Source organism: Pongo pygmaeus, chromosome 6, assembly GCF_028885625.2.
Source record: "Pongo pygmaeus isolate AG05252 chromosome 6, NHGRI_mPonPyg2-v2.0_pri, whole genome shotgun sequence".
Lineage (NCBI taxonomy): Eukaryota > Metazoa > Chordata > Mammalia > Primates > Hominidae > Pongo > Pongo pygmaeus.
Window position 1 is genome coordinate 128,279,883 of NC_072379.2, and position 23,715 is coordinate 128,303,597.

Consider the following 23,715-nt stretch of genomic DNA (forward strand, 5'->3'; position numbering starts at 1 on the left):
CTCAGAATCTTATATTCTGACCTAATCTAAGAGCTGTAAGGGCAAATGAGACAATGTCCTTAACCTCAGAATCTTATATTTTGGTGAGATAATACACATATATAAATAATGATGATACAAGGACATATATAATAAATGCCATGACAGATTATAAATCCATATTCACTACACAAACAAGAGGCTTGGAAAAGTTCAGATTCCCACTTTGGGAGGCTGAGGCAGGTGGATCACCTGAGGTGAGGAATTCAAGACCGGCGTGGCCAACATGGTGAAACCTTGTCTCCACTAAAAGTACAAAAATTAGCTGCGTGTGGTGGTGCAGGCCTGTAATCCCAGCTACTCATGAGGCTGAGGCAGGAGAATCGCTTGAACCCAGGAGGCGGAGGCTGCAGTGAGCCGAGATTGCGCCACTGCACTCTAGCCTGGGTGACAGAGCGAGACTCCATCTCAAAAAAAAAAAAAAAAAAAAAAAGGAGGCTGGGCACAGTGGCTCACACCTGTAATCCCAGCACTTTCGGAGCCTGAGGCGGGCAGATCATGAGGTCAGGAGTTCAGACCAGCCTGGCCAATATGGTGAAACCCTGTCTCTCCTAAAAATACAAAAATTAGCTGGGCATGGTGCCACACACCTGTAGTCCCAGCTACTCAGGAGGCTAAGGCAGGAGAATCGCTTGAACCCGGGAGGCAGAGGTTGCAGTGGGCCGAGTTTATGCCACTGCACTCCAGCCTGGGTGACAGAGCAAGACTCCATCTCAAAAAAAAAAAAAAAAAGAAAAGAAAAGTTCAGATTCCTTGAGAGCTCATTTCCAGCTGGGTTAATCAGGCTTCATTAGGAACATGACACTTAACTGGGCTATGAATTCTAGTAATGTTTTAGCAAGTGGAGAAACACGTAAGGGTTTTTTCCTTAATAATAGGGTGGAATGATTAAAGTATAGAAGCCAGAAAAATTAAAGTGTAATTGGGAAATGGTGAGAATGCCAGTTTGAGTGGATCAGGAAGTACCTGTTTCTGGTTTTTCTTTTCCCTCTAATCACTTTTTTTTTTTTTTTTTTTGGAGACAGAGTCTCGCCCTGTCACCCAGGCTGGAGTGCAGTGGCACGATCTTGGCTCACTGCAACCTCCGCCTCCCAGTTTCAAGCAATTCTCCTGCCTCAGGCTCCTGAGTAGCTGAGATTACAGGCATGCACCACCACACCCAACTAATTTTTGTATTTTTAGTAGAGACAGGTTTCATCATGTTGGCCAGGCTGGCCTTGAACTCCTGACCTCAGGTGATCCACCTGCCTCAGCCTCCCAAGGTGCTGGGATTTCAGGAATGAGCCACCGCGCCTGGCCCCCTTTCATTACATTTTAAACAACTGTCATACCTTTGTCAATTCTGCTTGTCCTCCTTGACTAATAAGAGCAGAATGACTATCAAAGACAAAGGAATGGATAAAGGAGCTGAAGGCAACGCCAGTCAGTGAAGAATGTCAATCCAAGGAATATAGCAGAATGAGAGAGTTGGAAATTAGGAAAAACCAGAATCTTCTCACTAAAATTAGGGGGTCAGCCTTTTTTGGTCTTTAATGGTTTCTCTTTGTTCTTTTTTCCTCAGGATTTCCTGTTTTTGCCTGGAAGGGAGAGTCAGAAGATGACTTTTGGTGGTGTATTGATAGATGTGTGAATGTGGAGGGCTGGCAGCCAAACATGGTGGGTCAGATTTCTGCTAACACAATTCTGTAGGGGTCAGGAATGGGGATGGGAGGAGGTTATGGCCTCGGAGAGGGTTTCCCAACAAGAAGGAAGGAAAATGGCTTCATTTCTATCTGACGTACCTGGGTTTCCAGCAGAACTAGATTCTTATGCTACGGGTACCCCAAGAGTATTGAAGCTCTTATAACCTCAGAGTGCCTTAATTATTGGTTCTAATGTTGGAAGCATTTATATTCATTAGAAACATTAAAGCGCTGCCCAGGATTCACGTGGCTGGTTAAAAAACAATAGTAATGAGTTTCCATCCCCTGCTACTGCCTACTTCCCACCCCTTACAACAACCAAAAAACCCGAACAAACCACCCCAGAGTTCTGGAGATACTTAGCCTTCTCTCTAGAATCCATATACTTGTTATGTTAGTCAGGACTAGAAAAAAAATAAAAATAATAAAGTTCATATAATGAATTTATAGTAAACCTGAAGAGCTTCCAAGTTCAAATTTCTTCTCTTTATATTCTTTCCCCACATTAAAAAAGACAACGAGGTGAAGTTTTGGGGTTTTAATTTTTGCTTCATTTTTATTTTTGTTTTATTTTTTAGAAGATCAAATCTTGAAGCCTGATAGCACATTAGATTTGCAAAGAGGCAAAAAGCTACAGAGAGGGCCGGGTGTGGTGGCCTGTAATCCCAGCACTTTGGGAGCCCAAAGCAGGTGGATTCCTTCAGCCCAGGAGTTCGAGACCAGCCTGGGCAACATAGGGAGACACTCTCTACAAAAAATACAAAAATTAGCAGGATGTGTTGGCATGCACCTGTAGTAGTAGTATTCCCAGCTACTTAGGAGGCTGAGGTGGGAGGATCACTTGAGCCCAGGAGGTGGAGATTGCAGTGAGCCGAGATTGCGCCACTGCAGTCCAGCCTGGGTGAGAGAGTGAAACCATGCCCCAACCCCAGCTCCCCCCCCCAAAAAAAAGCTACACAAAGTATAAGGTACTCCTATTTTGCAAATAGGAGTTTTTGAAATTAGGGAATGTACTTACAAAAGAATCCCTGAAGCTCTAGGCCAACCGTTGCTTGCTGCTGAAGGCTGCAGAGCAGGCCTCACTTGGTGCATGGCAGAGAAGTAGCTTCTTTCTGAATTCTGTGATCCAGGTCACACTGCACCAGGCTTGTTTGAGGAAGCTGGGTTAGAGCTTCATATCCTAAAGGGGTGGGGGAGCAGAGTTGACAGTGGCTGTAAGATGAGTCAGCTCATTCCAACAGTTTTAATAGTGACACAAGGGAGTGTGACTGACAGATGCTAAAGCAGATATGCCAGGGGGTTTCTCCTGGGAATAAAACATTGATTTTTAAAGTCAGGAACCCAGGGAGGACATTAGGATTGTACCTGGAGAACTTTTACAAACTGTAGAACCAGCACAAACTGCTAGGAAGGTTAATAAAGAGAGTAAGACAAGGACGAAAACAGTTGTCACCCCAGAAAACAGGACCCATACCTCTTTGGATTCTGTCAAGATTTAGTACTTCTCCTTGCTTCCCAACCTCGGGAAGATTTCCTGATGACAAGAATTTTCTGCAGTAGATTTACATGGTGAGAATTATGGGCAGCATCCATTAAGTAAATCTTAGAGACAGCAGTTACTGTCTCTAATGGATGAGAATAGTGAGACTTACAACACAAGAGTTTCCAGTTGTTCAATCTGTCTTGTCTCTTATCTTTTCTGTGGAAGGGAAAACTTCATGAGGGATTCCATACATGGAGAATGGGAGAGAGAAACTCAGAAGAGCGTTTTGCTTTCGTGGGGCATCTGTTCTGGGGGTTTCTACTTGTAGTATGGAGCAAGTACAAGAGCTTTGATGAGAGTCCTAACTTGGATCCTGGTTCTCAAGCAAGGTTTGAGTGAGTGAGAGAAAATAGGTCAACAGCAAGAGCAAAAGCAAAAAAGAGATCAGGTGGTAGACATGAGGTTGGGGATTTTGTGTACTCTGGGGTCCAGAATGGCAGTTTTGGCACTTATAGTAGAGTTGATAATTGATGGGACTGCAAGATGGGTGCATGTCAGCAGAGGGCAACCCAATTCTGTGGGACTTTCCAGGAAGATGGGTATAACAATTTGCAGAGTCCTGCTAAACACTTCTGACAGCCTAGAGAAGGACTGAAGTGTCACAGCCTCGTGCCTAATAATGTTCTAAGCTGGTTTTTCTTAAGCTTTATAATTCAAAAGCTTTTCTCTGCTGATGAAAGCTCCAGTGGGCACAGCGTTGTGTTTATCTTTAATCCCAACCTGAAATAGTGATAGATGAGCTGTTCAGAGGCATGCTTGCACACCTACATGCTGCACGGTTCCCTGGTTATTTTTAATTTGGTTTGTACAGAGTGTGAGGTTGTGCTAGGCAAAACCCTACAGTGCTGCCTGATATTTTGGGTGGGAGAGTGCCTATACTTGGGGAGAAGAAAAGGATTAAGGAATACGGTTTTATAAACCATTGTTCTGAGAGGGAGACTTAATTATCTGACCATTTATTGATTTATTTTTCTTTTTTTTCTTAAGAGGCTCTGTAAACTGAGGCCTTTTATTTAAACTAAGTCTTGACTGAATATATTTAAAGTCCATTTAGGCTTTCTGAATACCTATAGTAGATTCAAGATCTAGTGGCCTAGATAACCACAAGTTATCAATCCATAAGAAAATCCTCAGTTAGTTGCTGTATATTTTGATACAGTAGATATGTCATGGGGAGGGTCGTTTGGCTGTGTGAATTACAATTGGCCTTTCTCCTCTCATTGTCTTTTACTTCAATATAATGACTATTTGGCAGATTATTGCATTTACTCTGGCTTTAAGTTACTTTGCATAACCATATGGGAAATTTGAAATATCTGCAAATTGCTAACTAGATTGGGATGCAAGACCCAGAGAAGCACTGAAGCCTTGAGGCTTCAGCAAAGTGAATGATGTTATTGATGCTTACTATTGCAGATCTTGGATGATGGAGGGGATCTTACCCACTGGATTTATAAAAAGTATCCCAACATGTTTAAGAAAATCAAGGGCATAGTAGAGGAGAGTGTTACTGGAGTTCATAGGTAAGATTTGACATGGGCATACCTGGTTTTATGCAGTCTAGACATAAAATCTTATAAACACATACCTATAAAAACACATGTTAAAAATTGGAGTCTGGGCTGGGCATAGTGGCTCACGCCTGTAATCCCAGCACTTTGGGAGGCCAAGGCGGGTGGATCACGAGGTCAGGAGATCGAGACCATCCTGGATAACACGGTGAAACCCCGTCTCTACTAAAAATACAAAAAAATTAGCCTGGTGTGGTGGCGGGCACCTGTAGTCCCAGCTACTCAGGAGGCTGAGGGAGGAGAATGGCGTGAACCCAGGAGGCGGAGCTTGCAGTGAGTGGAGATCATGCCACTGCACTCCAGCCTGGGTGACAGAGGGAGACTCCGTCTCCAAAAAAAATAAAAAAATAAAAAAATAAAAAAAATAAAAAATTGGAGCCTGCTATGAGGTAACCACATCGCAGCTTGCTATGAAGTAACCACATCTCAGCTTGCTATGAGGTGAGCAGATCTCTCTTGTTTTGTTTTTTTTTTTAATAACACAAATAATGAACGTAAAATAGAAGGGGGCAGGTGGGAGAACAAATGAAGTCCTCATGTTTTCTAGTGATTGTAAACAATTAACTTCTTGTCCTTTTTGGACACATTTATTCATTCATTCATTCAACAAATATTTATTGAACTTCTACAATGAATGAGGAACTGCTCTAGGTGCTAGGAATCTAGCAGTAGACAAAACAGACAGAAAAAACTCTGCCATCTTAGAGCTTACATTCTTACATGGAGAGCAAGGATGTAGAGTTCTGCTTCTCAAATGAGCAATAATTCTCTGAGTAAAATTGGAATTATTTCAGTTCAATTTCTGTGATCATTTCTATGATTTATTTCACCCACAAAGAACTAAAAGTATGAAAAAAAAGTTTTAGGGAAGTAAATTCTGAACCAGCCACCATCACTGCTTCAATACATTATCATCTTTTTGAATGTACAAAACTGAGGTCAGGAGTTCAAGACCAGCCTGGCCAACATGGTGAAACCCCGTCTCTACTAAAAATACAAAAATTAGCCGAGTGTGGTCGCGGGCGCCTGTAATCCCAGCTACTCAGGAGGCTGAAGCACAAAAATCGCTTGAACCCTGGAGGCAGAGGTTGCAGTAAGCCAAGATCACACCATTGCTCTCCAGCGGGGACAACAAGAGTGAAACTCCATCTCAAAACAAACAAACAAACAATAAAAACACAAACAGCCAGGCATAGTCTCATGTACCTGTAGTTGTGGCAGGCAGGGAGACCAGTGCAGATTTAGTGAACATTGTACCTAGCAGGTAATTTTTCAACCTTCAACCCGCTCCCACTCTCCCACTTTTTGTAGTCTCCAGTGAAGGCCTTAAAATTTAGAGGTGGGTCAAGGATTTCCCCCACATGACTTTTGAATAAAATCTTTATTGTGAAGCTATATATGCAGGCTCTAGAAAGATATTCTTTATTTCTCAGTGGCCACCTAATAGGATGAAACTAGTCATGTCTCATGCTCTCATGCCTAACCAATCAACGTATTTCTGGGGCCTCCTATGAAAGCAATGGTAGACTGTAATGTCCTGATGTTTTTTGTTCTTGGCTTCCCTCATCCTCAGGCTGTACCAACTGTCCAAAGCTGGGAAGCTGTGTGTTCCAGCCATGAATGTCAATGACTCAGTCACCAAACAGAAATTTGACAACCTCTACTGTTGCCGTGAATCAATTCTTGATGGGTAATGTTTATTATCTTTGAGATGAAGTTGTGATGTCAAGTTGAGATTCTAAGTTTTTTGGCTGTGGTTATTTCTGGAAAGGATTCATGTAGCACCTCTGGATAATGTCTCCATTAAGCCAGAGCTTTGTCACCTCGTAAATTAAAATTACATTATTTTTATTTTCTCCTTTGTATCTTTTCTATTTCTAAATATTTTCAAAATATTATCTAATAAATGTATGTTGCTTTTATGTTTAAAAGTTACTGTGTTATCTACATCTTCTTCCTTTCTGCACCACTTGCAAGAAAGGGGAAAAAAAAAGGAAAAAAACCCTTACATATAGGGTTGGTTAGATGGCAGGAAGTGAGAAAATATGTATTTTATTTAACCTTCCTTTCTGGTCATTAGTTTCTCTAGGATAGAAACCAGACTTTCAGTGTTACAGCTCTTTTAGAATTTGTCTAGCAGGTTTTCTGGTCTTTACCAGAAAACCCCTTTGAAAAAAAAAAGAAACCAGACTTTCCTTCAAAATGAAAAACCAACCAAAAAACCCCATGGAAACAAAGAGATTCAATCTAACCTCAAGGGAGAAACAAGAGAAGGTTTTTCTGATTTAATGTTTTTTTTCCCCCTAGACTTAAAAGGACAACAGACATGATGTTTGGTGGAAAGCAAGTGGTAGTCTGTGGCTATGGAGAGGTGAAGTTTAACCTTTCATTTATTAGGTGTTTTAAATGGATTTTGTTGAAATATTCTGGAATTTTTTATTTGTATGGACATATGAGTACACTCTTTACCACTTTAGATGAGAAAAAGAATTTCAGAGGCCCTCTGGTTGAAGTAGACTTTCTTTTTCCCTTTGCGTTGCCGCCATTCTTCCTTAAGTTGATTTTCTGACTTGCTGCAGTACCATCGTTTGTGATGTTCTTTTTAGCTTGTGTTTTGATTATGAATCGTGAGTGTGGGTGTTCTTGTGCACATGAATGCAATAAGCAGGAGCCAGGGGTTTGTTTATGAGCTGCATTCAATTATTTGTTCTTCTTGTTTTCCCCAAGTATGAATCTATTCAGTGAAATTCCTCTTGGGGGTGGAAAGAGGGGGTGCACTTTACCAGAAGCTTTGAAAAGTGGTTTTCTCAGTGACTTTCCTTAATATGTGTGCTCTCTCCCCTCTTCAGGTGGGGAAAGGGTGCTGTGCTGCCCTGAAAGCCATGGGCTCCATTGTGTATGTAACTGAAATTGACCCCATCTGTGCCCTGCAAGCCTGGTAAGCCTCTATGCTACCATCTCACTTGCAATCTCGGAGCTGTCTCCAAAGAATGGTCTGGTTGATGCCACACTTTATTTTAGAGGAGCCCAGATCCTCAGAGAGGCTGCCACTAACTCAAAGCATCTGTCTTTCAAAAAGGTCAAGGAGCTCTGCTTGGAGAGAGCAGAGACTATCAGAAAAGCAAAAATTTAGAAATCCTATGGAGATAGTAGCAGGGATTCTGTTAGCCAGAGAACAAGTAGCCCCTTACCTTCTCCATGTGTAATACTTGCCTTTCAAATAATGATCAGAAAAGAAATTGGCAGGCATCAGATGCCTTCTGATGTGTTACACTGAAAATAGCCCTTCTGTGGTGTTCCTCCCAAAAATTTATAACCTGAATCTAATTGTGAGGAAACATTAGACCAATCCCAGTTAAGGGTAAAATCTACTAACTCTGAGTGAAGCATATATGAGAATTATTTACACTAGTATTATAATTCTTAAGTTTGAAATGATTCTAAAATTAAAAGTTAAAACTTTTCTTATCTATAAAATGTGGGTAATCATACCTACCTCATAGGATTGTGAGAGTTCAGTAAAATAATAATTAGCATAGGCTGGGTGTGATGGGTTCATGCCTGTAATCCCAGCACTTTGGGAGGCTGAGGCAGGAGGACTGCTTGCACCCAGGAGTTCGAGACCAGCCTTGGCAACATAGGGAGACCCCATCTCTACAAATAATTTTTTTTAATTAGCTGGGTGTGGTGGTGCATGCCTGTGGTCCTAGCTACTTGGGAGGCTGAAGTAGGAGGATCACTTAAGCCTGGGAGGTTGAGGCTGCAGTGAGTTGTGATTATGCCACTACGCTCCAGCCTGGGTGACCCAGCAAGACCCGGTCTCAAAATAATAATAATTATTATTCTATATTATACATTATATAACAAATACATAATTATATAAGGTACAGAGCTGCTGCCACATAATATATGCTCACTAAATAATAGATGTTATTAAAATTGTCTCTTGCCATCCTCAGCAGGGTGGGAAATACCACTGTTCTTAAAAACTATTGCAGAGTCCAAGTGTCTGTAGCCTGGGGGAACCATCATCCTTCTGGTACACTAAGGGTTTAGGAACCTGAACATGTTTTAATACAAATTGTGATACTGTTCAGATTATCCTATAGACATGAATTGATCACTTACTATGCATTAGATACTATGCTATGTGCTGAGAATGAATAAGATGAATATATAAATGAGATAAGGTCCTGCTTTTAGAAGCACACAGATAACCACTGTGCAGCAAAGTAAGTGCTGTCATGGAGTTAAATGGCACATGCTTCTGTAGGAGCATAAAGGAGAAATTGCTTACTGAAGAGCAAGGGAGCAGGGTAGAAAGAGATGTCAGCAGAGCTGTCTTGACATTTGTATAGGTGTTTTCTTAGTTTGGAAGTATATTCCAGGTACTGGGAACATGTGTGTTGTCTCCAAGGAAGGAGATAGCATGGCAGATTTAAGAAGCTGGAAGTATTTTAATGTAGTTGGCAGATGAAATACATTTGGGGGAGTGGTACTATCTAAGGTAGGAGTCATGGGAGTCATATGTCAGTATAATCACATATCACTGTAAGTATTTGGGTCTTACTCTAATCCTGCCTTATCCTTAAGAACAGGCAGTCTCACTGAAGTATTTTAAGAAAGGAAGTGACATGATCCAAATTGCATTTAGGAAAATCAGTCTGCAAAATGATTTAGAAAGATGTAAACCTGCAGGCAATGAGATTGGGCCAGGTGTTACTATAGTAATCTAGGCAAGAAGTAATAAGACCTAAACTCAAGCAAGGCCAGCATGTATTAGAGAAGAGTAGAGAGATGAAAGAGACGTTTAAGGAATTAAAGAAAAAGAGTCAGCCAGATTTGGTGACAACTTCAATTCGGGAGAGGCAGCAAGGACATTCTTGTTTATATGGCTCATTCAGTTGGATGAACAGTGATGCTCTTGATCAAGATAGAAAATATAAAAGAAGAAATAGATGAGATTATGGGTACAGAGAAAATAATAAGTTTATTTTCAAACACAGTAAGTTTGAGATCCTTCTGGGACATTGATGAGGTGCTATCCAGTGGCTAATTTGATCCTTGGCTATGAAGCTTCAGAGAGATCTAAGCTAAAGATACAAATGTAAAAATCAACCATCTATAAGCAGTCATTTGCAGCCAAAGGAAGAATGTGGTTCTCTATACTGAAAGAATAGAGAAAAGAATAAAGGCATAACCCTGCAGAGCACCAACATCCAAAGGTTGGCTGAAGTTGAGGAGAGGCAATTAAGAGAAGTAAGGAAAACCAGGAGAGATGTATCCTGGAGTCCAAGGGGTATAGAGTTTTAAGAAGGCAAATAATGTTTAATGTAGTAGAAGAAATCAAATAATATAAGAGTCTAAGAAGTTGGGCATGGTAGCGTATGCCAATAGTCCTGGCTACTCAGGAGGCTGAGGCAGGAGGATTGCTTGATGCCAAGAGTTAGAGGCTGTAGTGCACTATGATTATGCCTGTGACTAGCTATTGCACTCCAGCCTGGGCAACATAGTGAGATCCCATCTCTAAAAAAAAAACACAGTTAAGAATCTAAGAAATCTTGGGTTAGGCCTTCGGGGGATCACTGATGATCTTGGAGAGAGCACTTTCAATGGGGTAGTTGGTTAAATGGCTAAGTGGCACTTTCTAGTTTCTAGAAATTTGGTCAGGGAATCTCATGGTAGCCCCTGGCTCCCTATTATCAGGAAGAAATAAGTTCCATGATGCAAAGGAACCTTTATTTCTGTCTTGTATGAACTAAGTAAATTGTCTGGATTTTTCACTTCTAAGAATAGTTCAGCTATCTCAAGAAATGACAGCAACTTGATATTAGCTTTTGAAGTCCTGTGTTAAAAGGCTCCCCAGCTGCCTGTTTAGGTTAATGGGTCATGCTTTATTTCAACAGTATGGATGGATTTCGACTGGTGAAATTAAATGAGGTCATCCGACAAGTGGACATTGTTATTACCTGTACAGGTATGATAATGACATTTTAAATGGGGTGGCACTTGGGAATGTTTTTATGGAGCAAGTGTAAGATGATTGGAAATATTCTGAAAAACCAAACTCTAAATCTAGAGAGAGAGAGTACCCCGCAAAGCCAGCCAGTCTTTCACATTCTTCCTAATTCTTTAGAGCTCTGACCAAAGGTATACGATTAGGTCATTCCTATGTAAAAATGTTTCTCTTCACCCTTGAAGACAACTGTTATATCTCCATTCATCCTAGGAGATAACTAGAGATGAGATTCACTTATAAAGTTTTATTTGGGAAGCCAGATCTTAAATGTACACTTGATTTTTTATTTTACCTCCAAAAGTGATGTATGTTTCTTTCTAGTATGTAATTAAGGCAAGGCTAGAGAGAAATTCTTCATAGTTAGAGAAAGTAGAAGAGGTTATTCTGTTAATTTCCAAAGAGGTAGATTTTGAGTTTTAAGGAATATGCAGAAATGGCTAGTTTCCTCTAGGGTAAGATACTTATTTTTATGTAGAACCATAAACTACAGGAACACTGGTTTTCTTTTATAATTCTATTTTAGAGGGGGAAATCAGACAGAATAAAAAAAAATTTGTAGTTGTAGCCTTAGGAAGAAATAGGGGCAGAGAAGAGGGACCATAAGAAGCTGTTCATGGTTCATATCAATCCCCTGGATCTCTTTTGTTGTTTTAAATAGAGATGAGGTCTCACTCTCCAGGCTGGTCTCAAACTTCTGGCCTCAACGTGATTCTCCCACCTCTTCTTCCCAAAGTGATGGGATTATAGGTGTGAGCCACCCTGCCCAGCCTGGACCTTTTTTTTTTTTTTTTTTAATTGCTTTTTTGTGATCTGTAATTCATTCACTACACATTTCACACATTTAAAGTGTTCACTGTTTTTTAGTAATTCACAGAGTTTGTACAACCATCACCACAATCTAATGTTTTTACTGAGTTGTAATTCACATCGTAATGTTCACCCCTTTAAAGTATGCAGTTCAATGGCTTTTAGTAAAGTTGTGGAACATCCCAATTATCGAATTTTTATCACCCCAAAGAGAAACCCCATATCATTAGCAGTCACTCCTTATTCCATCCTCCATCATCCGCCAGCCCTAGGCAACCACCATTGCCCTATTCTGGACATTTCATATAAATGGAATCATAGCAACACCTGTGAAAAGAAGGGGAAAAAATAATAATTTTTTTAAAAAAGGAATCATTTATGGCTGGGCACGGTGGCTCACACCTGTAATCCCAGCACTTTGGGAGGCCGAGGTGGGTGGATCACCTGAGGTCAGGAGTTCAAGACCAGCCTGGCCAACATGGTGAAACCCCGTCTCTACTAAAAATACAAAAAATTAGCCAGGTGTGGTGGCAGGCGCCTGTAGTCTCAGCTACAGGAATGTGAGGCAGGAGAATTGCTTGAACCTGGAAGGCGGAGGTTGCAGTGAGCCGAGATTGTGCCATTGCACTCCAGCCTGGGCAACAAGAGTGAAACTCCTTCTCAAAAAAAAAAAAGGAATCATTCAATATGTTTTCAGGGCCTCCCCATGTGATGGCATATATCAGTACCTTATTTCTTTTTATTGCTGAGTAATGTATCATTGTATGGTTATACTGTATTTTATTTACCCATTCATTAACTGGTAGACATTTGGGTTGTTTTCACTTTTTGGCTATTAGGAATAATGCTGCTATGAACATTGAATACAAGTTTTTATGTGGACATATATTTTCAGTTCCCTTGGGTGTATACTAAGAGTAGAATTGCTGGATCATATAGTAACTTTGTTTTTAACATTTTCAGGCTGGGTGTGGTGGCTCACACCTGTAATCCCAGCACTTTGGAAGGCCGAAGTAGTCAGAGCACTTGAGCCCAGGAGTTCAGACCAGCCTGGGCAATATGGCAAAACTCTGTCTCTACCAAAAAAAAAAAAATACAAAAATTAGCCGGGTGTGGTCCCAGATACTCGAGAAGCTGAAGTGGGAGAATCACTTGAGTGATTTAAAACAAAAAAACAACATTTTTAGGAGTTGCCAAGCTTTTTTTTTTTTTTTTTTGGAGACGCCCAAGCTGGAGTGCAGTGGCGCGATATTGGCTCACTGCAGCTTCCACCTCCCATGTTCAAGGGATTCTCCTGCCTCAGCCTGCCAAGTAGCTGGGACTACAGGCGCACGCCATTTTTGTATTTTAGTAGAGACAGGGTTTCACCATGTTGCCCAGGCTGGTCTCAAACTCCTGACCTCAGGCAATCCACCTGCCTCAGCCTCCCAAAGTGTTAGGATTACAGGCATGAGCCACCGCGCCTGGCTGGAATTGCCAAACTTTTTAAAAGTGACTGCACCATTTTACAATCCATCAACAATATATATGCCTTCTAATTTCTCCATATCTTCACCAACACTTGTTATTGTCAGTCTTTTTGATATTGCCATCCTAGTGAGCGTAAAGTGGTACCTCATTGTGGTTTTGATTTCCATTTCCCTAATGACTAATGATGATGAGCATCTTTTCATGTATTTATTGGCCATTTGTACATCTTCTCTGAAGAAATGTCGATTCAGATCCTTTTCTTTTTTTTCTTTTGGAGACAGGGTCTCACTCTGTCACCCAGGCTACAGTGTAGTGGTGCAGTCACAGCTTACTGCAGCCTCGACCTAAGGGGCTCAATCAATCCTCCCACCTTAGCCTCCTTAGTAGCTGGGACTACAGGCACATGCCACCACACCCAGCTTATTTTTGTATTTTTCTGTAGAAATGGGGCTTTGCCATATTGCCCAGGCTGGTCTCAAACTCCAGGGCTCAAGTTATTGATTCTGCCTCAGCCTCCCAAAGTGCTGGGATGACAGGCATGAGTGAGCATGCCTGGCCTGCTTTTTTTTTTTGAGAAAGAGTCTTGCTCTGTCACCCAGGCTGGAGTGTGGTGGCACGATCTTGGCTCACCACAAGCTCCACCTCCCGGGTTCATGCCATTCTCCTGCCTCAGCCTCCCGAGTAGCTGGGACTCAAGGCACCTGCCACCACGCCCAGCTAATTTTTTGTATTTTTAGTAGAGATGGGGTTTCACCGTGTTAGCCAGGATGGTTTTGATCTCCTGACCTCGTGATCCGCCCGTCTCAGCCTCCGAAAGTTCTGGAATTACAGGCATAAGCCACAGCGCCTGGCCTGGCCTGCTTATTTTTAAATTGTCTTCTTCTTATTGGGTTGTAAGAATTCCTTATAACAAGTCCCTTATCAGATATAAGATTTGCACATTTATTTTCTCATTCTGTGGATTATCTTTCTCCACTGCTGCTCAAACCTCTCTTCTGTTTTTAAGGTAACAAGAATGTGGTAACCAGAGAGCACTTGGACCGTATGAAGAATAGCTGCATCGTTTGTAACATGGGACATTCCAACACAGAGATTGACGTGGTAAGATCAAGTAGCTCATTATTGGGGGCTTTTTTCTCTCCTTCACAAGAAACAAACTGGAAAATGAGAGAGCAGGGTCACAGGCCATCCTAAACATGACTATCCTGGCAGAGTTGTCCACATCTTTTCACTTACTAGCCCTATAGCCTGTGTTTTTGGAGACTATAAAGTTTCTTCATCTCAATTTAATAATTTTAAATGATTGTCATCTTCTATTCAAGCTCGATGCCTGTTTACACCATAAGCCTTATCTCTATGTTTAGGATTGAGAGCAAGATAAACTCAAAACTACAATGAATGATACAAACTCAAAGCTAAGTGATACAATGAATGTGAATCAGTATGGTAGTCAGTATTTTGGGGGTGTTTGGTTTTACCATAAAGATAAGTAGGTTGGTCCAAGGAAATAAGGGAGAGAAATCTATGGGCTGGGATGATTATGTTGCTTTGGATTGACTGTGTGTATCAAATACTGTGGTTTCTTCTTTTATCCCTCTCTTATTGGGCGAGGTCACCGCTCACATGTTTTCCAAACTATAGTAATTGTGTCTGTAGATGTCATAATCAATCCAGCGCCATTGTGTAGTAGCCTGTGTTCTTCAAACCTGGAAAATATATCACTTTGATTCTCTAATTTGGTTATATTCACCCTAAAATTTTCCAATCCAAAATAGCACTTGGTACTAATAAGTTGCCCAAGTAATAGTTAATAGAAATGTTGTTTCTTTTTTTTTTTTTTTTTTTTTTTTTTGAGATGGAGTCTCGCTCTGTCGCCCAGGCTGGAGTGCAGTGGCGCGGTCTCGGCTCACTGCAACCTCTGCTTCCTGGGTTCAAGTGATTCTCCTTTCTCAGCCTCCAGAGTAGCTGGGACTACAGGCACCCGCTACCATGCCTGGCTAATTTTTATGTTTTTAGTAGAGGCAGAGTTTCACCATATTGGCTAGGCTGGTCTCAAACTCCTGACCTTGTGATCTGCCCACCTCTGCCTCCCAAAGTGCTGGGATTACAGGCATGAGCCACCACACCCAGCCAAGTGTTGCTTATTTCTTTTCAGACTTACCAAAGTATCTCTCAGTGTGACTTTTACTCTGGTTTTAAATTTTTCTGACATTTTTATGGCACGCTTGTATTTCTCTCTGGGTAACTGGCTCAAGCAAAGCATGCTTTCATCTCCACTGAGGGCTGCTCTGATTGAGCTTCAGCATTGCCAGGTAAGGACCAGCTGGTGTACTGAGAGCTTATTGGATAATATTTATTATATATGGTTTCCCTTTTTTAAATTCTGTGCTCTATTCTTCCATTATTAAAAATAGCTGGCAGAACAACCTACCAAAGCCTCTTTCTACCCTGGGGTGTCTGAGTGGTATGGCCTTATTACTCTCTCTTACCATGATATTTTGCTTACAATGAACAATTTAGTTGGTAGTTGGTTCTTTATTTTTCTTTTGCTTAAGTTTCATTTATGTGCCATACTGCCTCTTTGCTGAATGATCAAGGATATTAGTATTTCTAAAACTATCCAGCAAATGATTCTCATTTCCTGGATGACTTTGCTTCTAGAGCCCCCAAAGGGGAAAGGCCTAAAGGGAAGTATTTATGTCATGCCCTGGGCCCTAATGGGAAATCTTCAGAGGAAGGGAAAGGGAAGGAATTTTCCTTTCTAAACCCTCAAGAAGCTCTGAAATAAAAATAATTCCAAATGCAGTCATGTACCTTTTGTATTTTTACTTTATCTCATTTCATCTTTTTGACCACTCCATGAGGCATTATTCTTATTCTTAATTTTCAGTTGGGAAACTAAGAAGTTAACTACCTTGTCGGGCATATAATTGATTCAAAATGAAACTGGTGCACAGGCCAGGCACGGTGGCTCACACCTGTAATCTCAGCACTTTGGGAGGCTGAGGCAGGTGGATCACCTGAGGTCAGGAGTTCAAAACTCCATCTCAAAAAAAAAAAAGAAAAAGAATATGATGTTTGAGACCATGTGTGGTGGCTGACACCTGTAATCCCAGCACTTTGGGAGGCCAAGGCGGGATGATTACTTGAGCCCAGGAGTTCGAGACCAGTCTAGGCAACATAGTGAGACCTCATCTCTATAAGAAATTAAAAAAACAAAATTAGTTGTGTGTGGTGGCTTGCACCTGTAGTACCAGCCTGGCCAACAGGATGAAACCCTGTCTCTACTAAAAATACAGAGATTAGTTGGGCTTGGTGGCGCGCAACTGTAATCCCAGCTACTCCAGAGGCTGAGGCAGGAGAACTGCTGGAACCTGGGAGGCTGAGGTTACAGTGAGCTGAGATCGCGCCGTTGCACTCCAGCCTGGGCGACAAGAGCGAAACTCCATCTCAAAAAGAAAAAAAAAAAAGAAAAAAGAAACCAGTGCACAAAATCCAGCGATTTTTTTACTCCTAGTCTAGTTTTCTTTGTTTTGTTTTCCTGTGTGTTGTATTTATTATCTCCTCATGACTTGTGGATTAACTTCAAATCATGATGGTAATCTCTCCTTCAGAGGCAGCCCAGACATAAGTAACCTCCCAGGATAAAGACCAGAAGACTCTTCACTTTCAATTACAAATATTTTTTGTATGATTGCTATATGCCAGGTGTTGTTCTAAATGCTTGGAGTCAGTGAACAAAACAAGCAAATATTTCTACCCTCATGGAGCTTATATCTTAGTGAGAAGAAAAACAATAAACATAATAAATATGTAAAATTTATACTATGTTAGAAGGCAAAAGCACCACAGAAAAAAGAAAAAAGTAGAGCATGGTGGGAGAATTGAGCACTGGATTATAATTTGAAATAGATCAAGCTGTGACCCTTATTAAGAGTATGATGGGCCGGGCGCAGTGGCTCATACCTGTAATCCTAGCACTTTGGGAGGCTGAGACGGGTGGATCACCTGAGGTCAGGAGTTCAAGACCAGCCTGGCCAACATGGTGAAACCCTGACTCTACTAAAAATACAAAAAAATTAGCTGGGTGTGGTGGTGGGCACCTGTAATCCCAGCTACTCAGGAGTCTGAGGCAAAAGAATTGCTCGAACCCAACAGGCGGAGATTGCAGTGAGCCGAGATCGCACCATTGCACTCCAGCCTGGGTGACAAGAGCGAAATTCCATCTCAAAAAAAAAAAAGAAAAAGAATATGATGTTTGAGACGATGTGTGGTGGCTGACACCTGTAATCCCAGCACTTTGGGAGGCCAAGGCGGGATGATTACTTGAGCTCAGGAGTTCGAGACCAGCCTAGGCAACATAGTGAGACCTCATCTCTACAAAAAATAAAAAAAAAACAAAATTAGTTGGGTGTGGTGGCTTGTACCTGTAGTACCAGCTATTTGGGAGGCTGAGGCAGAATCACTGGAGCCTGGGAGGCAGAGGTTGCAGTGAGCCAAAATCGTGCCAGTGCGCACCAGCCTGGGTGACAGATAGAGACCCTGACTCCGGCAAAAAAAAATTTTTTAAAAAAGATGATGTTTGAGGCAGACTGGAAGGAATTTGCCATGTGGATTTTTATGTAAACAGCATTTCAAGAAGAGAGAAAGGCCAGTACACGTGCCCTCAGGCAGGAGTGTGCTTAGTCTGTTTGAGGAACACCAAGGAGGCCAGTGTGCTTGGAGGAGAATGAGCGTAGGACAAGAAAGAGTGGAAGATGAGGTCAGAGGGGTAACAGGCCAGATCCTAGAGGGCCTCATAGCCCATTGTAAGAACTCCTGATTATACCCTGAGAGAACTGGGGAGCTGTTGAGGGTTTATAATCTGACTTAAGTTTTTAAAGGATGGCTTTTATTTTAAAAGGATTGCCCTGGTTGCTGTGTTGAGACTAGACCAAGTTTTGCAGGTATTGCCAGGTGGCCCCATATCTACCAGTCACATGAGCCAAGGGCCATCTCTCACTTCTCTTTGTGTTCTTCTTGGCGGAAGATGTATAGCTAAGCTAAATGATCCAGAAAAGGAGATGCTCAGAGGAACTTTTGAAAAGTTAAATTATTCAACCTTTGGTGATAGTGTCACAGGGCATGTAAAATGAAATTCAAGGAAATATCAAACTCAACTAGTAATCGAAACCGAATTTTTATTCAGTGTTTAGCAAATTTATATTGAATACCTGCTCTGCTCTGTGCCAGATACCAATTTACTAAACAAATGACAGTGAACAATATCCCGTCTCTCAGGGAGCATATATTCTAGTGTGGGAGACAAATAATAAAGAAATAGATTGTTATTTATTAGTACTTAGTGTTGAAAACAAATAGCAAGATAAGGGTATTGGGGATTCCGTTTTAGTTAGGGTAGTCAAGGAAGTCTCCTTGAGGAGATAACACTTTAAAAAACCTGAATGAAATAAAGGAGCAAGCCATCCAAGCATTCTGTTCAGAGAGAATGGCAGGTAAAAGACCCTGAGGGAGACACGTGCTTGATGTGTTTGAGGAAAAGAAAAGAAGTCACTGTAGCAGGAACACTGGGCAAGGAGGTGAGGAGAATAATTAACTCAAGGAGGTATAGGCTATGTAGAGCTTTACAGGTCATGTTAAGGACTTTAGATTTTATTCTGAAAGAAGCCATTGGGAAGTTTTGAATAGATGAGTGACAAAATCTGACTTAGGTTTTTATTTATGTATTTATTTATTTTTATTTATTTTTATTTTTTGAGACAGAGTCTTGCTCTGTTGCCCAGGCTGGAGTGCAGTGGTGCAATCTCGGCTCACTGCAGCCTCTGCCTCCTGGGTTTAAGCAATTCTCTTGCCTCAGCCTCCTGAGTAGCTGGGACTATAGGCGCTCACCACCACGCCTGGCAGATTTTTTGTGTTTTTAGTAGAGTCGGGGTTTCACCATGTTGGCCAGGCTGGTCTTGATCTCCTGACCTCGTGATCCAACAGCCTCCGCCTCCCAAAGTGCTGGGATTACTGGCGTAAGCCACCACGCCCAGCCGACTTAGGTTTTTAAAAATTACTCTGGAAGCCAGGTGTGGTGGCTCATGCCTGTAGTCCCCAGCTATTGAGGAGGCTGAGGTGGAAGGATTGCTTGAGCCTGGAAGTTAGAAGTCAGCCTGGGCAACATATTAAGATCCTGTCTCTAAAAATAAAATTACTCTGGCTTTTGTATAAAGAAAACACTCTGGAGCTTGACTAATGATAGGGATAACAGCAGGTTCTTTCAGTATTTCTGACTGTAGAAAGTGGTGGCTTGGATTAGACGGGCAAGTGTTAGAGGTGATAAGTGAAAGGTTGTGACCAATGGAATTTGCTAAATGGATTGGATGCACACTGTGAGAAAAAGAGGGAAATCAGTACCAATCAACTCCGTGAAACTGTAGGAGAATGATTTGGTAAGTGTCCAGATATTTTTAGTAATCAAAATTTTTAAAGAGGTTTTTTCTTTCCTTTTTTGGTAGGAATTCATAGTTTAACCTTGAGATGTTGCCTGCTGCATATTTAAGAAGGAGTAGCTCATCAAAAGAGTTGGTCATTTAGAAAGCTGCGTTTTTTTTCTGAGAAATATGAGCGCTGTGAATACTGAAGGACCTGGGATAGGGATTATGCTCTCCACTGCCTTTTGGCCATATCTTTCTTTTATATGTTTGCTTTGTCTTAAAAGCAGACCTTCAGCCAGGTGTGGTGGCTCACGCCTGTAATCCCAGCACTTTGGGAGGCTGAGGTGGGCGGATCATGAGGTCAGGAGCTCGAGACCAGCCTGACCAACATGGTGAAATGCCATCTCTACTAAAAATACAAAAATTAGCTGGGCATGGTGGCGTGTGCCTGTAGTCCCAGCTACTCAGGAGGCTGAGGCAGGAGAATCGCCTGAACCCGGGAGGTGGAGGTTGCAGTGAGCCGAGATCACGCCACTGCACTCCAGCCTGGATGACAGAGTGAGACTCCGTCTCAAAAAAAAAAAGCAGACCTGATTACCCATGTGCATCACATAGAAGGCCTGTGTAATTGTAAGCTTCACAATTCAGGTGGTCAAACCATTAAGTACATAGGCTTTAAACATTTGTTCCAGCTGAAGAATGATTTAACCTGAGACTTTGTGCTTTACAGGACTAGAACTACAGTTGTTCTCTCTGAAAAAAAAAAAAAAATCGGATGTGCACTGTTCAGAATTATATAAGACCAATTTGTGCAAGCATAATGAGTGGCCAGTTTATGGTGGGATGTACACCTGGTTTGGGAAGGTAGTCTGCACAGGAATACCTTTTCCTAGTAGGTTGTTTAGTGATTATAGGTCCACAGCAAAGACAACTGGATGTTTTTAAGAGAGATTCTTGTCAAGCTGTGCCAGCCGTAAGGTAGGAAACCCTTCTGCTCTTGAGGAATGTGACTGCTGACTAGGCCTTAATAGGCAGGTTATTGGAGCTTCCTGGACAGTGGTAGAGATAAGTTAACCAAGTTTCTCTTCAAACCCCTTTTTAAACTTGCTGTCAGGCTTTCACCTACAGCATAGCCATTCCAGTGCTCTGGTAAACTACCTCTACAAAGCATTGGTTATTTTCTTATGTTCATAAGAAGTGTCCTTTCCTTGATTCTGCCATATCTTTTCTCCCAAGGAATACTTCCTAAGATGGGTTTTAGCTCTTAGCTCCCAATCACCAAGATTGTTTGGCCTCTGGAAGATTAGGGGTGTGAAACACTAAGAACCTGAAATACTTTAAACTCCCGTCATCTCAATAAAAACTGCCATTGTCCCCAAGAGTATCTCTTGACTCTTTGTGGTTATTAACCTCCATGGTACTAAGCTCTAAAGGCTAATGGATTCTACTTTGTATATCCTTAACTTCTCAAAATGGTCTGTTTGCTTAAATTCTTTTTTTTTTTTTTTTTTTTAAAGACAGGGTCTCCCTCTGTTACTGCCCAGACTGGAGTGCAGTGGCACAATCTCAGCTCACTGCAGACTCGACTTCCCAGGCTCAAGCATTCCTCCCACCTCAGCCTCCCGAGTAGCTGAGACTACAAGCGCATACCAACATGCCCAGCTAATTCCATTCTTTTTTTTTTTTTTTTTTTTTATTTGGTAGAGACAAGGTCCCACTATGTTGCCCAAGCTGGTGTTGAACTCCTGGGCTCAAGGGATCTTCCCACCTTGGCCTCCCAAACTGTTGGGATTACAGGCGTGAACCACTGTGCCTTTCTCTTAAGTTCTTTTTAACCCTTATATTTACAGTATTTATTTATAATATTTATTTTTTTAAATTCCAATTTTAAAGTAATACTTGCTTAGTTTAAAAATGCAAACACTATAAATATGCTTAAAATAAGCAAAAAACTTCCATAATTGAGATTACACTACATTGTTCTGCAACTTGATTTTTTTCACTTAATAGTGAGTGGGCTGGGCGCGGTGGCTCATGCCTGTAATCCTAGCCCTTTGGGAAGCTGAGGCAGGCAGATCACCTGAAGTCAGGGGTTTGAGACCAACCTAGCCAACATGGCGAAACCCCATCTCTACTAAAAAATACAAAAATGAGCTGGGCGTGATGGCGGGTGCCTATAATCCCAGCTATTCAGGAGGCTGAGGCAGGAGAATCGCTTGAACCCAGGAGGCAGAGGTTGCAGTGAGCCAAGATCATGCCATTGCACTCCAGCCTGGGTGACAGAGTGAGACTCTGTCTCAAAAAAAAAAAAAAAGAATAGTGAATGGTTTTCACGTTAACACATATATGTCTGTCTTTTTTTTGGAGCTCCTTGCTGTAGTACCTTTTTTAAAAAGAGTTGTATAATATTCCATTATATGGAACTATCCTCATTTACTTAACCATTCCCTTATTGATTTACATTTTTCACTCTTACAAATAAGGCTGGATTGAACATTCTTGAGCACTTATATTTCTGAACTTGAGCAAGTGTTTTTATTGGATAGAGCCCTAAAAAAGTGAAACTGATTGGTCAAAGATTAGGTACATAAAAAATTTTGCTAGCTGCTGCCAAATTGTCCTCTAAAAAGGTTGAACCAATTTATGAAACTTGACATTTCAAGAAATTGTGTTTCCCATCTACCTAATAAAGAAATGGTCCATACCATTAATATAGTTCTGAATGCACTGAAATATAATTGTATATGTCTTTCCCACTAGATTGGTACTTCCTCAGGGATAGGAATCATGAATTTCTAAACTTTAGCATCCCATTGTTTGCTTAAATAGACCTTGAAATACAAAAATGAAAAGAGGGTACTGTCTTTGTCCATAAATGGCTCACAGCCCAGTAAAGGAATCCACAGTCTTATCTATATTCATGCTCTTTACTACAATGCCTAGAATATGGTGTGTACCCTGTAAATCATTACTGTATAACTAAAAGTGTTTCTGTTTATTTGTCTAAAAACTATTTGGCAGAACTTCTTAATTTTATCAAATGAGCCAATGGGTAGTTTTGGAATATGAACTCACTTTCTATTTTAGGCATTGCCTATTGGAAGAAAGAAGGTGTTGTCTTAACTCTACACCCCGTGGCTGTTATTTGATTGCTGCTGTTAAAAAAAACATAACATTTTTTCTCATTTTCTCTGAATATACAATATACAGAAATGGAAGGAGGGTGAGCCATTGGGAGCTTTACTCTACCATTAAGCATTTCTTTAAAGGCTACCTCACATTTGCACTTAGGTCACAAAGCTTCTGTAACTAGGGTGAACCACCATCCTTGAAAAGGTGGAACCTGGAACCTTCGGATATGAGGGCAGAACCTTGGGCCCCAGCATGCTATGTTTAGGACATTTGGCCTCTTACTAAACCCACTCAGCTGTGTTCCTCCTTTTTTTCTTTGTTTCTTCAGCACTTATATATTCAGTTTGCACTGTATTAATTTGCACTTGTTTGCATGTTGCTTTGTAAGAATTTTAAGGGCATTTTTTTCCTTTCACATATGTATTGTTTTGTGTCCCCGGCTAAAGTATAAGCTTTTTGAAGGCAGAAACCATGTCTTTGGTTTCTTTTGTATTTCCCATAGCACCTTTTACTGTGAGAGTGGGCACACAGTATATGTTGTGGAATGACATCCTGAGTGATCCCTCCCTGGCTGGGCCTCAGATTAAATTCCCTGAAATGGAACAGTCCTAACCAACACAGGACAGGTATTCTCCATCTGGCATGTTGGTTGCTCCTTTCAACCTGCTATTTGAAATGGCTCCCTTCAACATCTTTCTGTCCCCACAGTGGGGCTTGCTATGGCTAATGCTGTACTTGCTGTATGTGTTCCAGGCGAGTCTGCGGACACCAGAACTGACCTGGGAGCGAGTGAGATCTCAAGTTGACCATGTGATATGGCCTGATGGCAAGAGGATAGTACTGCTGGCAGAGGTAAGGCTGAGACTGGCAAAAAATACTCCCCCACGACAGGAGAGACTGCAATACCCAGGTTCCCTCCTCCTCATGTTCTCGAATACTTTCAACTCATCTGTTAAGCACAAGTTTGACTACTTTCCCAATGGATTTTACTTCTAATTGTGAAAGATCTTTTCATTCAGCAATTAAGAAACTA

At 41.3% G+C, this 23,715-nt stretch overlaps 1 protein-coding gene and 1 non-coding gene across 6 annotated transcripts in view; both read left to right on the forward strand.

Moving 5' to 3' along the window:
* The window catches only part of AHCYL2 (adenosylhomocysteinase like 2), a 206,001-nt gene that overhangs the window by 175,205 nt on the left and 7,081 nt on the right, over positions 1–23,715 (forward strand). For all 5 annotated transcript variants that reach the window (XM_063668449.1, XM_054497246.2, XM_054497242.2 and 2 more), the window contains 8 exons: positions 1,601–1,695; positions 4,681–4,787; positions 6,409–6,525; positions 7,143–7,206; positions 7,685–7,773; positions 10,742–10,812; positions 14,138–14,232; positions 23,436–23,534. In XM_063668449.1, coding sequence (XP_063524519.1) covers positions 1,601–1,695; positions 4,681–4,787; positions 6,409–6,525; positions 7,143–7,206; positions 7,685–7,773; positions 10,742–10,812; positions 14,138–14,232; positions 23,436–23,534 — 737 coding nt within the window. The remainder of the gene's footprint in view (positions 1–1,600; positions 1,696–4,680; positions 4,788–6,408; positions 6,526–7,142; positions 7,207–7,684; positions 7,774–10,741; positions 10,813–14,137; positions 14,233–23,435; positions 23,535–23,715) is intronic.
* On the forward strand, positions 6,942–7,003 carry LOC129041795 (U7 small nuclear RNA). The gene has a single exon (XR_008503941.1). It is a non-coding gene; the product is annotated as a U7 small nuclear RNA (small nuclear RNA).